We start from the raw sequence: 12,729 nt of genomic DNA on the forward strand, positions 1-12,729 counted from the left end.
CTCTATGAAAAAAAAAAAAAAAAAAAAAAAAAAAAGCCGGGTTTGGTGACACACGCCTGTAGTCCCAGCTATTTGGGAGGTTGAAGCAAAAGGATTCCTTGAGCCAGGAGATCAAGGTTGCAGTGAGCCAAGATCACACCACTGCACTCCAGCCTGGGTGACCGAGTGAGACCCTGTCTCAAAAATAAATAAATAAATAAAAATAAAAAATTTAAAACGCTACTGCCAACGCCAGGACCGTGTGGGAGACGGGCAGCAGCAGCATTGGGTGCTTCCATCATCTCTGTCATTGTTTCAGTTCTTGAAAAATAATTGAAGCTACCCTGAACTGTACACTGTACAATGGTTAACGTTGTGTTATGTACAATGGTTAATGTTGTGTTATGTAAATTTGACTTCGACGAAAAACAACTGAAGCAAAAATAGCAAGATATTTCCCTCTGTCAAACACAGTTGGTGAACACATGAGCATTCTTCCATGGTGATCTATGCTGTAACTGCGCCATGGTTCTTATTTAGAAAGATAAAATGTTAATAGAAGAAACCCCGGGATGGGACCAGGTGACTGCCAGGACCTGCCCAGCTCATCAGTGCCTGGGGCAACTCTCTACACAGACTCTGTGCTGTCCTGAGGGCCAGAACTACACACAGACGCCCAAATCTCTCGGCCTCCCCAGGCTCACCTTGGCCTGGTCCCTGCCTGCCCTTTGGTGGTCTTGGGGACTCACCGAGTGTTGGGTGTAGCCCAACAAAAAAAGTCACACAGAAATCGCAAGCAGAGGCCACGCCCACAGCGACCAGCAGCTGCCAGGAGGCTCCATCCTCCATCATCACTTCGGTCAACTCTCCACTCCCAGCACATGGCCTGGAGCATCTAAGCCTCGCATTACAGTAAAATCAGTACTTCCATCGGAATGTGTGGTTCCTTCCTGGGAAGTTCAGGTCAATTCTAAAACTCACTCCCAAGCCATAAACAAGCTGCATTGAAAGTGCATCCATCATGTCCCCATCCTCCAGATACCCTCATGGGTACCTCCTCACCTCACCCAACATGGGTCACCCAGCACCACGGGACTGCTAGGGTGAAGCCAGCCCAGGGCCAGAGAGGGCTTCGCCTCATTACAGGGCCAGGGCAGGTCCTAGGCCTGGGGCAGGTCTCTGGGCCAAAGCCTGCTGCATTGCCCTCATTTTGACCTGACGTCATTTGTTACAAGGACCAAGAGACTTTTGGAGAAAAAAACGTCTCCTTAAACATGAAACGGCAACATGATGCATTCAGGTCAAGAATTTAGATGTGTCTCTTTTTTTCCAGTTCAAAAATGTAAAGTCTCTCCAAGTGATGTTTTCACCAGTCTAAAAATACCACCTAGCCATAGAGCAACACGAGAACAAATTGTCAGCATGCTAACACTGGCCAGGATAAACTTGGAGGAGTTTTCCAAAATACGATTTTTGTGAAAAAGATTTAGCCCTTAGGTGTGAACCCAGGAGGCGGAGCTTGCAGTGAGCCGAGGTGGCACCACTGCACTCCAGCCTGAGTGACAGACCGAGACTCCGTCTCAAAAAAAAAAAAAAAAGATTTGGCCCTTAGGAAACCATGTTTTCAAATTCTCTGCTAGGTCACTAAACATTTCACCACACAGAAAAGAAACGAAAACCCACTTACATCCAATCGGGAGTCCCACTGAACGGAATGGTTCCTCGTCTCCCCGGAACCCTGCAAGGCAGAGAAGTGAGTGCAGCAGAGAAAGGGAAAAGGAGGCGGGAGGTGCCCCGTGAAAGCCCACCCAGCACTCACTTCTCACCACCACCGCCGCGTTGGTGGACACTTGTCCGTGGGCATTGGTGGCCACTGCTGAGTATGTCGCGCTGTCGTCAAAGTCTGCCCTTGGAGAGAGAAAACAAGAGAAAGTCTGCGGGACCGCTGTGTAAAAGTCAGTGACCCGAATTGCACAAAAGCATTCCTCGAAAGCAAATCACATGGCGTGGGTTATTTGTTCATGAGTGATTTGTGCAAGAACAATGCCAGCTCTGTCCTTGGAAAGGTGAGGCAGCACTCGGTATTAATTATAGACACAGATGAAGGCCTGATCCCAGACGATGGTGCAGCTTTGGCCTTAAGAATAAAAAGGTACTGGCACTCCTGAAAATCTCTTGTTTGTTCTCAAGGAGAAGTCTCTATTCCATTCCGGTCCTATTTTTTCTACCTCTACAGAATGCAGGGTTTCATCTTGTCAATGGACAGCCTCCCATGACCTCAAGCTCCAGCACAACCACTTGATGGGATGATACAGAGCCTGCGTGGGAGCGCCGTGGACCCACTCCGTGTAGGGGCCAGGATGCTGCCAGGGGAGAAGGCAGAGTGCTGCTTCAGGGAGGCCCTGAGCCATGGCGGGGGGGCCGTTCCCATGCAGGGAGTCGTTCCCATGGGGCAGTCCATCCCATGCCGGTTCTAAGGTAGTCTGGGAGCTTGAGCTTTGCTCCACTCTCCCAGGTGATCCTGGTGCACACGAGCACTGAAGATCTGTGCCCAGGATGCTCTCCGCCTGGTACACACGGGCATTGAAGAGCTGTGCCTGGGATGCCCTCTGCCTGGTACACATGTGCATTGAAGAGCTGCGCCTGGGATGCCCTCTGCCTGGTGCACACGGGCATTGAAGAGCTGTGCCTGGAATGCTGTCTGCCTGGTGTACACGGGGATTGAAGAGCTGCCCCCAGGATGCTCTCTGCCTGGTGCACACGGGCATTGAAGAGCTGCCCCCAGGATGCCCTCCACCTGGTGCACACGGGCACTGAAGGGCTGTACCCTGGATGCTCTCTGCCTGGTGTGCACAGGCATTGAAGAGCTGCATGTGGGATTCTCTCCACCCTTTAATGCCCCTGGGATGAGAATCCCGGGATGAATCCACTGAGAACCCATCAAAGCCCTCAACACAGCTTGTGCGCGGCACACACAAAGGGTTCCAAGATGCAAACAGAGACCGATTAACTCCTAAGTGACAAACTCCCTGTTCCAAAAGCAGATTCTACAACCCTACCCGGCTCCCCAGTAGGATTCCCATGCTAATAAGAGGCTATGTCCAGAATCCCAAAGTAATATGATCCCCAGACATGAATCACCCACTCAAGAGTGTATTGAAATGTCTGAGTTGGACTCCACCTGAGACACTGATGTGTGTTTATCCCTGGGAAAAAAAACTTGACCTAGGAATAGCCAGAGACCCCAGGCTCACAAAATCCAAGTCCCTGTGGGAGTGGGTCTTCTGCTTCCCCATAACTATGGTACTAAAGCTAAAGCTTCTTCTCTAGGCTTTGAACTGTCTTCCCACCAGCTTCCCCAGGAAACACAGACAAGAGGGGGTAAGGAAGAGGCGCTAAGATCAGCTGAGCTTTTACTCAACACCAAGGCCTCCTCAGGTCACTTTACATCAGCATTTTCATGTTCATCCTCAAGTAGCCTCGAAAATAGACGTCACTATCCCACTAGGATGGTGAGCCATCGAGACAGTAAGGTAAGCAGCTAGGGAAACAAGGTCCACGTGACTCCAAAATCGCATTCTTTCTAGTAGCTCCTTTCCAAGCCATGGACACCTGAGCAGAATCTTAATCTGGGAAAAGAAACAACACAAAAAGTCCCCACTTTTGAGAAAAGCAAGAGTTACTCAAGTCTGACTTTTCAAATGCATTAAGAAGCCAGTGCCTCAAGAGACAAAATCCATTCCTGCAAAGTCATCAGGAATTTTATTTTTTTCTCTGTTCCACTAGGAGCTGAAAATATTTTCTTAGACCCAAAATTTCCGTTTCTCCAACAAAAGGGAAAGAACGTGTCCGAGACCTGTGCTATCTACTGAGAATTCTTTCCCCTCCTCCAGAAGTTCAAATCCAGTTTCAATATGTCAGAGAAAGCCATCTGGCCTCCCTAACCGCCGCTGCTCAAGGGACACATCACACACCAGGGCCCAGTCCGGGTAGATTTTCAAACCAAGAACATTATCTTCTAGTTCACCTTGGAGGAATACAAGCCGAACTGCAAAGCCATCAGCAAAGCTACAATTCCAACCTGAACTCATTAGAAGCTACGCTGCTATGCAATTTCCAGATTCACCACAGGTACAGGCATGTCCCCAAGCACAAAGTAACAGTGTGTGAAAAACACATAAAAATCCCCTAAGTAGAAGCTTTCTCCAATGCTAAGCGTTAACAACCTGTGCCGATCTACCCATATAATTCACACATAATACTCGCATACACATTCCCACAGGGAGCACAACGTGTGGCTGCCTCTCGGAACATGCCTGGGACTGGGCTCCGGGGTGGAAGGAGGAGCTGCTTCTCTGCAGGACCCGTGGGCATTGCCGCATTTTGTTTGTTTGTTTACTTTGTGCTCATGTTACTTCTTCTAAATAATAAAACTGTTATGTTTTCATAAATGCATTCTCCAAACACAAAGATATTCTTCTCTTGGGATTAGTCCTAACCCTTCCTCTACAACAATCCCACCCCTACTAGCAATAGCACAACAGATGAGAGAAACAAGGGCGACAGCGTCCCACAGGCACCGCTGGAAGGATTCGGACGCCAGGGTATATGCCAGTAAGCAAGGCAGTCTGTAAAATCTGCTTGATTGGAATCTGCTGACCTGCAGCCTGTCCTGTGAATGCACAAGCCAGGTGGACTCAGACTCTCAAGGAGGGGGCCATAAACCAGAGAAGCACAGAGCAGGTGCACGGGCAGTTCCCATGCAGGAACCACCGGACATGACCCTACTGGACCAGGGCAGGACTCACGGGATGTGACCCGGCTGGACCATGGCACGGGCTGTCCCCAAGCCCAGCAAGTCACCGTCATGACCAGTTTCTGAGTGAGGAGGGGTGAATGCCTTGACCCACCCTTGTCCTCGAGGAGCAGGGGTGTGGGCTACATGGTCAGGACTCCAGCCAGTCCCCTCGAAAACCCTGCTGCTGCCTGGTCAGTCACATCAACGGCGTTCACACTGCGTCCCACGGCTGTCAACTCGAACCTCCCCCACGTGCTGCACATTTCTTCTTCCATGTATTTTAGCCGTTTTTAAACTGTGGTGTCAGTGTAGACTCAGCTCATCACACACCTGTCAGGCATCGAAGCCCCACATGAACCTCAGGCAGACACTTAACTCATGGGTACCGAGGCCTCAGGCAGGGCTTCTCCTGCTACCTCTGTGTAATTGGATAACATTCTGAGACGTAAAGATAAAAATGTTTTCATCTGCAACTACCTGTCTTGGATTCAGGACTTTTTTCAATATTGGGCAATAAGAAGAATAGAGAATAAGAAACATTGGGCAATGATAAGAAAATCCAGGGCAAAAATAGTTGCCAGGCTCTTTTTTCTTGAGACGGAATCTCGCACTGTCACCCAGGCTGAAGTGCAGTGGTGTGATCTTGGCTCACTGAAACCTCCGCTTCCCAGGTTCAAGCAATTCTCCTGCCTCAGCCTCCCGAGTAGCTGGGATTACAGGTGCGCACTACCACACTCAGCTAATTTTTTGTATTTTTAGTAGAGACGGGGTTTCACCATGTTGGTCACGCTAGTCTTGAACTCCTGACCTCGTGATTCACCTGCATCAGCCTCCCAACATGCTGGGATTACAGGCGTGAGCCACCGTGCCTGGCCTGCCAAGGCTCTTACACACCTGCAGCTGCCAGCCTCAAATTCTCCTTCCAAACCGGTGCTTTCATGAGACCAGCCCAATCATTCTTATTTACTGACTTTATAATAAACACATCGTGGGTGTTTTAGACTTCTAGAATACATGTATTGAGCACCCACACTTGATTAGGGTGACTTTGATGATTAAATAAAACAACGTATTTGAAAACATTTTGTGGTTTTATCATATAATGTTAATCTTATATATTAGTAACTAAGAGATAATAGCTAAATTCCTGAACCAAAAGTTCAAAGATGATTCCTTCTGGCCTCTCCTGCACGGAAATCCCTCCTTGCCCTTATAGTCCTATAAAGCAACACAATTTGTAAGTCTTTTGAGAACTGCAATGAATTGCTGTTTCACAGCTCCTTGGCAGGGGATAGCTGGGAGGGGTACAGGAAGCGGATAAAACTTGTCTAAGAATGGAGGAAATAGGATCACTGGTGCCAGGAGAGGAGAAGGAGGAGGGGGATGTGTTCCCCAGGCCAAGGCCCCCCTCGCCAGGCAGCAGCCTCTCCCAAAGGGCATGGAGCTTGTTTTTCAATTGACTCCAGGCATTAAGATCCCAGGGGAGTGCAGCCTGGCGCATTAGCACTGATTAGCCCGTCAAGTTACTAATTAGCACTTGGTGCTCAGAGGCAGAAGCCGCTGGGGGAAGAAGCCCTCCATCCACTTCGCCTCCCGCAGCGACTGCAAAACACATGGGCTGGTGAGCATTGATTCTGCACTGATTCCGAAGAGAGCGCTCTCCTTCCTTCTGTAAAGAAACCCATCACCGGAGCAAAGATCCCGACCCGCTGACGACAGCGGTGGCCCCACTCCATGCAGGAGGCGCCCCGCTAAGGAGCTTGCGTCACCCCCAGGGTGGGCACGGTTAAGTTAGGCCTTCTGTTTATGGTCCCCGCTGTCTCACCTTTTCTATTTCTGTTTCGCCCGTGTTTCATACTGTATGAAGTGTGTTGGAACACAGGTCCCTGTGTAGACTATAAACAAACGCACAGACCTGCCCTGGGAGGGAGGTAAGTGCACAATGGGGTTTGATGGGGTTTGCCCCCTGCCCGCCCCGAGGCCAGGAAGCAGGGGGCCTGGGCAGAGGACGGAGCCGGGCGGCCACTCTCGCGGAGACTTCCTCAGCTTAGCCTGTGTCCACTCGGGATTTGGAGGCAAATCACAGCTTTGGCCCATGGGCAGTTTCCAAAGGACCTCCGCTGACATCCCCATCCCGAGGCCCCAGACAGGCACTCAGCTCACCCCTAGTCTAATTCCAGCCTTTGCTTCATGCTGTGAGAACTTGCAAGCAAGTGAGGGAGAGGCAAGCGTTTTATTTCCTGTTCGAACAGGTTCCCAGAATAGAGGGAGAGAGTCTTCTCTGGTCTCAATTTATACAAACGTCCATGGGGCCCTTTGGCATCCCAGAGTCTCTGTTTAGAGGCCCCTAAAACAACCCCCTGGGAGAAGCTGGTTCTGTCCTGTCTTAAAGATGGGCAGACATGAGGTTAAGTGCCATATCAACTCTCATGGGCAGCTGGGGCCTCATGTCCTCAAATTATAAGTGGTGATGACGCTGGCTTTATAATTTAATTAAATCAAAATTTACATATCAAGCTCTAAAAATAAAGTACAAGAAAAGTTTCACCCTAAAATCATTCAGCAAGGAATGAATGGGGAGTGAGCATGTTACTTGTAGAAAACCAGATAGATTGTTCTATTATAAATAATTTTATAAAAATATGAGAACATCATATTCTTTGAAGAATGAGGGCTCATATCATGAGTCCCATGAGAAAATCTTATGAGCATAAAAAACAGTGTCAATTATAAATTTAAAATCAAATAGTACCAAGGGGGAGCTTCTTTTTCGGCACTTTAAGAATCCACCTACCGTGGCCAAGGAGTATTCATAGGAATAAATGTCACTCATGCCACAGAAGGAAAATCTCATTCCTGAGCCAATCAAGACGGGGGTGCCAACACATTCCGCCACTGAAAATGGACACAGATCGGATGACCAGTGGCTCAGCAGTTTGGTATGAACAGCTGAGACAAGCTGTAATTTGTGGGTTTATCTCATTGCTCTTTTCCTGAAGAATATTCACATTTCATTTGTTTGGAACTTCCCAGGACCAACAAGAATACTGAGAGAAAAGTTGGTCTTGGAAGTTTCCTTTTCCCAAGTTTCCCAAATATTTGCATATTCAGGCAAAATCCAGGTCCATCAGAGGAGACCTATATTAGGGGATCATTGAGTTGTGGTATTCCGGGTCGGATTAAACAACTTTATCTCACAAATTAGTCCATTCCATTCGAAGCCCATACGGTGCCCAGTGTAAAGTTTAAATGTTGCCAACACCAGTGTCAATGTGACGTTTTTCATTCTTGAGAAAGGAATATTGTTCTTTTCCTTTTAAAACAATTATCAGAACACAGCTTGGGAAGAAGCTGATCTGGAACTCAGACCGACCTACTTACCCCTAAACAGTCACGGCACACACACGGTAGCAAGCAGACAGCCCCACACACCCACGAGCTGTCCAAAATGAAGGCAGGTGGTCTCTTTCTAGACATGACGGCCTACGGTCTATTAAAACTCCCACAACTTTCAGAAATCCAAGGAGAGAAAGTTTCTCTCGGAAAAACTTGGAGAGGGCCCCGGGCAAGGCATCCCGTGCGGCCTGTGCCCAACTCCCCTGCCCACCCCAGGGCTCACCCCGCTGCGACGGCCACAGCTCTGAGAATACTTGGACCCCTCTCTTTCACTAATGCCCAGTCCAGCCCAGCAGCAAATCCTGCTGGCTCTACCCTCCAAAGCTGCCCAGAGCACCCACTTCTTCCCACTCCCCTGCTCCCTCCCAGTCCCAGGCCCGTGGTCCTTCCTGGATTCTGGCAAGGGCTCCCATCAGGCCTGCCAGGCCCTGCAGCCTGTCTACAGTCAGAGTGATCCTCTAGAGGTGAAGGTCACATCCTTCCTTCTCCCTTCAGCCCTCTGGGGTCTCCCCGCCTCCCTCCAGCAAAGCCAATGTCCTTACAATGGCCCACGGGGTCCCTGTGATCTGCAGGGCCACTGGCTATGCCTGTGACAGCTTGTCCCCTGCCAACCCCCCAGCCCAGGACCCCCGATGCACCTCTCAGAGCCTCTGTGCCAGGGGCCCACCCACTCCACAGCTCTGGGTCCTCTACTGGCCTTCAAGCCTTGCTCATGTGACATCTCCACGAAGGTCCACCTGGCATCTATTTGACACCACAACGGGCCACAGCCCGCTCCCCACGCCCAGCACTGCTGCTGTGGCTGGCTTGTCCTTCACTCATCAACTGCCTCCTGATGCCAGAGAGTGGGACCTGGAAGGCGGCATCCTGATCTTGGCCCCTGAAGCCTCTCGAACCTCCAGGACAGCACCAGGCACACAGCAACCTCTCCGTGAGCAGAGCCGAGGAGCCCGCCAGAAGGAGAGCTTTCCTAGAGAAACCCGGATTTATCTGGAGAAACGAGGTAGGATGCCCCGCAAATTTCAGTCTCAATTATTGCCTTTCAACAACCAACTCTAGTGAATCTGCAGAGGGTGGACTATTCCAGCAGGAGAAAGGCCCCAAGCCCCATGCAGTCTCCTGGGAGGAGGAGGCAGGAGGGAGTCCCACACACAGAAGAGCTGGTGGACCCCCTGACGCAGGGAGGGACACCGCAGGGCAGATGTCATGCTCAGGCCACCAGGATGAGCATCAGGAAGAGCTGGCTGAAGCCACGGCCCCAGGGAGAGTTGGAAACAGGAGGAAGGGAAGGCAGGAAGAGGAAGAGTTGGTGAGGATGCTGGCGGAGGGCACAGGGCAGGAGCCGGGCAGAGGGAGAGGAGTCAGGCAGAGGGAGAGAAGCCAGGCAGAGCCCAACTTTCTGCCGGGCTGGACGGGGACAAAGACTAGTCCCTCACTAAACACCAGGCTGGAGGGGACAGAGACGCCCTCCCTCACTGGAGGGGACAGAGACGCCCTCCCTCACTAAACACCAGACTGGAGGGGACAGAGACGCCCTCCCTCACTAAACCGGAGACAGCTCCTTGCAACCCTCTTCCCAACCAGGCCCCATGCTTGGTGGGCCCTCAAGAGTAAGAATCCCACCAGCTCAGCCGAACTCAAGCCCCTCCCTCGATAACAGACGGGCTCCTCACCCCTCCATCCCCAGGGATGTCTGATGGCCCCAGCCTGCCTTCAGTCAGAACCCTGCTGGGGAGGCTCGGCCGGAACCCCCCTCACCCCCATCTCCCCTTAGTAATTTCCCATCCACCCTACCCTGCTCCTTGGTCTCACTCCCACTTTCCTGCTGTACTCAGGGCTGAGCCCGGTTTCTCTCCCCCAGGGCAAGAATCCCTCCCTGTGGTCCTTGAAGGAAGTCTTTCTTAATGTCCTTAACAAGTGTCAAGATAACTTTTTAACAGGATCCAATGTATAAAAGCTTTAAAAAACAAAAACCAAACAAACAAAACAAGACTTTCATTCTAAGCAGGCTTCTGGGGAGAAGAGGGAGGGATGATCAATCAACATTTGTGTTCACCCTCCTGAGCTCCTCCAAGCTCCCTCTGGGAATTAGTGGGCACCTTTTCCTCTGAAGAAACGAGGCCTAACAATGATGCACTCACTGCTTTACAGTTTAGTCAGAATAAAATCGTATATTCCAATGTCTCACTTATTTTTTACCTTATTTATATTAACATCCCTCATGTTTTCCTAGAAGGGATTTGATATAACTGACTACACACACAAGCACACACACCTCACACATCCCGTTATATATATAAACGTGCATCTTCTTATTGGACTTTCACAGTAACTCTGTTAGTCCTATAGAGAAGATAAAATTGTTACTGTCTCTTGATAATTGTTTTCAGGAGGCATTAATGGCTTATCCAAAGTCACAGGGTAAATGTGGCCTTCTGGCCCCTGGACAAGGGTGTGCTCCTTAAGTTCTATAACAGGCAGTCAGGTTCAGTGGAAAAATTAACATTAGAGCCGTGGGAAGGTGCCACGATATACTACTGATGAAAAAAGCTGATTTGTGTAATGTCAGGGTCTTTTGCGAAAAGTAAAAATCGTGTATGCGGAGAAACAGAAGAACAGCACGGTCTCACTTTTATTTAAAAAATGAAATGTGTGGGCCGGGGGCAGGGGCTCATGCCTGTAATCCCAGCACTTTGGGAGACTGAGGCAGGTGGATCACCTGAGGTCGGGAGTTCGAGACCAGCCTGACCAACATGGTGAATCCCCATCTCTACTAAAAATACAAAATTAGCTGGGCGTCAAGGTCCATGCCTGTAATCCCACTACTCGGGAGGCTGAGGCAGGAGAATCGCTTGAACCTGGGAAGTGGAAGTTGCAGTGAGCTGAGACCATGCCATTGCACTCCAGCCTGGGCAACAAGAGCGAAACTCTGCCTCAAAAACAAAAACAAAAACAAAAACAAAAACTGTGTGTGTCGCATGAGGAAAAAAGAAATGCCAGCTATACAGCAACATACTGACCCCGCGTGCTGGATGTATAGATGATTCTTTTTCTTTTATTTGTCTACATTTCATATACTTTTTTCATTTGTTATAAAAGAAAATAAAGGTTATCATTCTTTGAAGAGTCTGAACTTAGGGTGTGTTACTCGAACGTGGCCGGAGGTGTCGATGAAAGCTTCTTGCGCTGCACGGCAGCCTTTCCACCCAGATGCCGTTACCTTTCCCTGAACTACCTACTGTCTTCACCCCCAGAGTTCGCATTCCTCTGGCCAGACACTAAGGAAAAACAAAATGAAGCTTCCAACACTAGTACCATTAACACATAAATGCTATTTAAAGTCACCCGGGGTGCAAACAGACAGGTGTGATTTGGCCTCCAGTTACCCATCTGACTTCTTCTTTGGGGTCTGCAATGCTGATGACTGGACGCCAGTGTCCAGAGCCCCCACGACAGCCATACCTGTTGATCTCCAGCGTGTGCACGCCGTAGTTGCTCTCAATCCTGTACTTTCCCGGTTCAGCCGCCTGGCAAATCAGACTGCCATCTTTGTACCTAAATAAGGGAGGCATGTTTTTAGTTTAAAGGCAGAGTTGTATTTTGTGTGTGTGCAATTCTGCCCCAGCTGCCACGCGCCCCTCTGACCTGCTGCTGCCCATTTCTGCAGGTTTCCCTCAGGCCCTCAGGCCGGAGGAGGACAGAGCCCTGAGGGTGAGGCCCAGAGCTCGCACTGGTTTTGATTTCTAAGGGGAGAGCAGCGCTTGCCTCGTTCAGACTCTCAGGGGATTCCCCACCTGGCAGATCCAACACCTGCCTGACCTTCGTTAGGAATCAGGACTTGTCATTCCATAAGAAACACTAGGATGCTGGGTCCCCGAGCCACCTACTTAAGCTGCAGTGTAGCTAGTGTCTCAGAGAGTTCTGCGGGACCTAAGGCACTGACCCTGGTGAAAGGAAGCTGGCTTCATAGCTCCATCCAGGAGGCAGGACCACATCCACCCCAGCACCTCCGCATCAAGAGCAGGCGAGCCTCAGCCTCCCAAGCCTGCCTTCGAAAGAACCTCAGGATCCAGCCATCAGCCACGATGCACCTGGTCTGTGGCTCAGAGTCCCAACCCCGCATATAAATGCACATAGATATAGGTATAACTTTAGCAATACGTGTTGATGCATGTATCAACATCAGCCAGGATGCGCCTGGTCTGTGGCTCAGAGTCCCAACTCCACGTATAAATGCACATAGATATACGTATATCTTTAGCAATACATGCTGATACATGTATCAACGTAAGCCAAGATGCACCTGGTCCATGGCTCAGAGTCCCAACCCCATGTATAAATGCACATAGATATATGTACAACTTTAGCAATATATGTTGATACAAAAAGGGTCTTGAGGGCTTAAAGAGGTAATTCTTCAATTATCACAGCTTCATTAACTGCAGCCTTGCAGTCCCAAAACTTTAGAGTTTACGCTTTCCACTTATGAGTTTTCCATACTGAAAAGCAGACTCTCCAGCTTTGTGTACAGTCAGCAATCACACACGTGCCCTTGC

The 12,729-nt window shown here is 49.8% G+C and overlaps 1 protein-coding gene across 1 annotated transcript in view; it reads right to left on the reverse strand.

The window, feature by feature from the left end:
• The window catches only part of MYOM2 (myomesin 2), a 171,200-nt gene that overhangs the window by 72,920 nt on the left and 85,551 nt on the right, over window positions 1–12,729 (reverse strand). Inside the window, exons 6-8 of the mRNA XM_058442662.1 lie at window positions 11,636–11,728; window positions 1,799–1,887; window positions 1,667–1,717 (exon numbers count right to left, since the gene is read on the reverse strand). Coding sequence (XP_058298645.1) covers window positions 1,667–1,717; window positions 1,799–1,887; window positions 11,636–11,728 — 233 coding nt within the window. The remainder of the gene's footprint in view (window positions 1–1,666; window positions 1,718–1,798; window positions 1,888–11,635; window positions 11,729–12,729) is intronic.

The sequence above is a fragment of the Hylobates moloch genome, unplaced genomic scaffold (genome assembly GCF_009828535.3).
Source record: "Hylobates moloch isolate HMO894 unplaced genomic scaffold, HMol_V3 SCAFFOLD_8, whole genome shotgun sequence".
In the NCBI taxonomy this organism is placed as follows: domain Eukaryota; kingdom Metazoa; phylum Chordata; class Mammalia; order Primates; family Hylobatidae; genus Hylobates; species Hylobates moloch.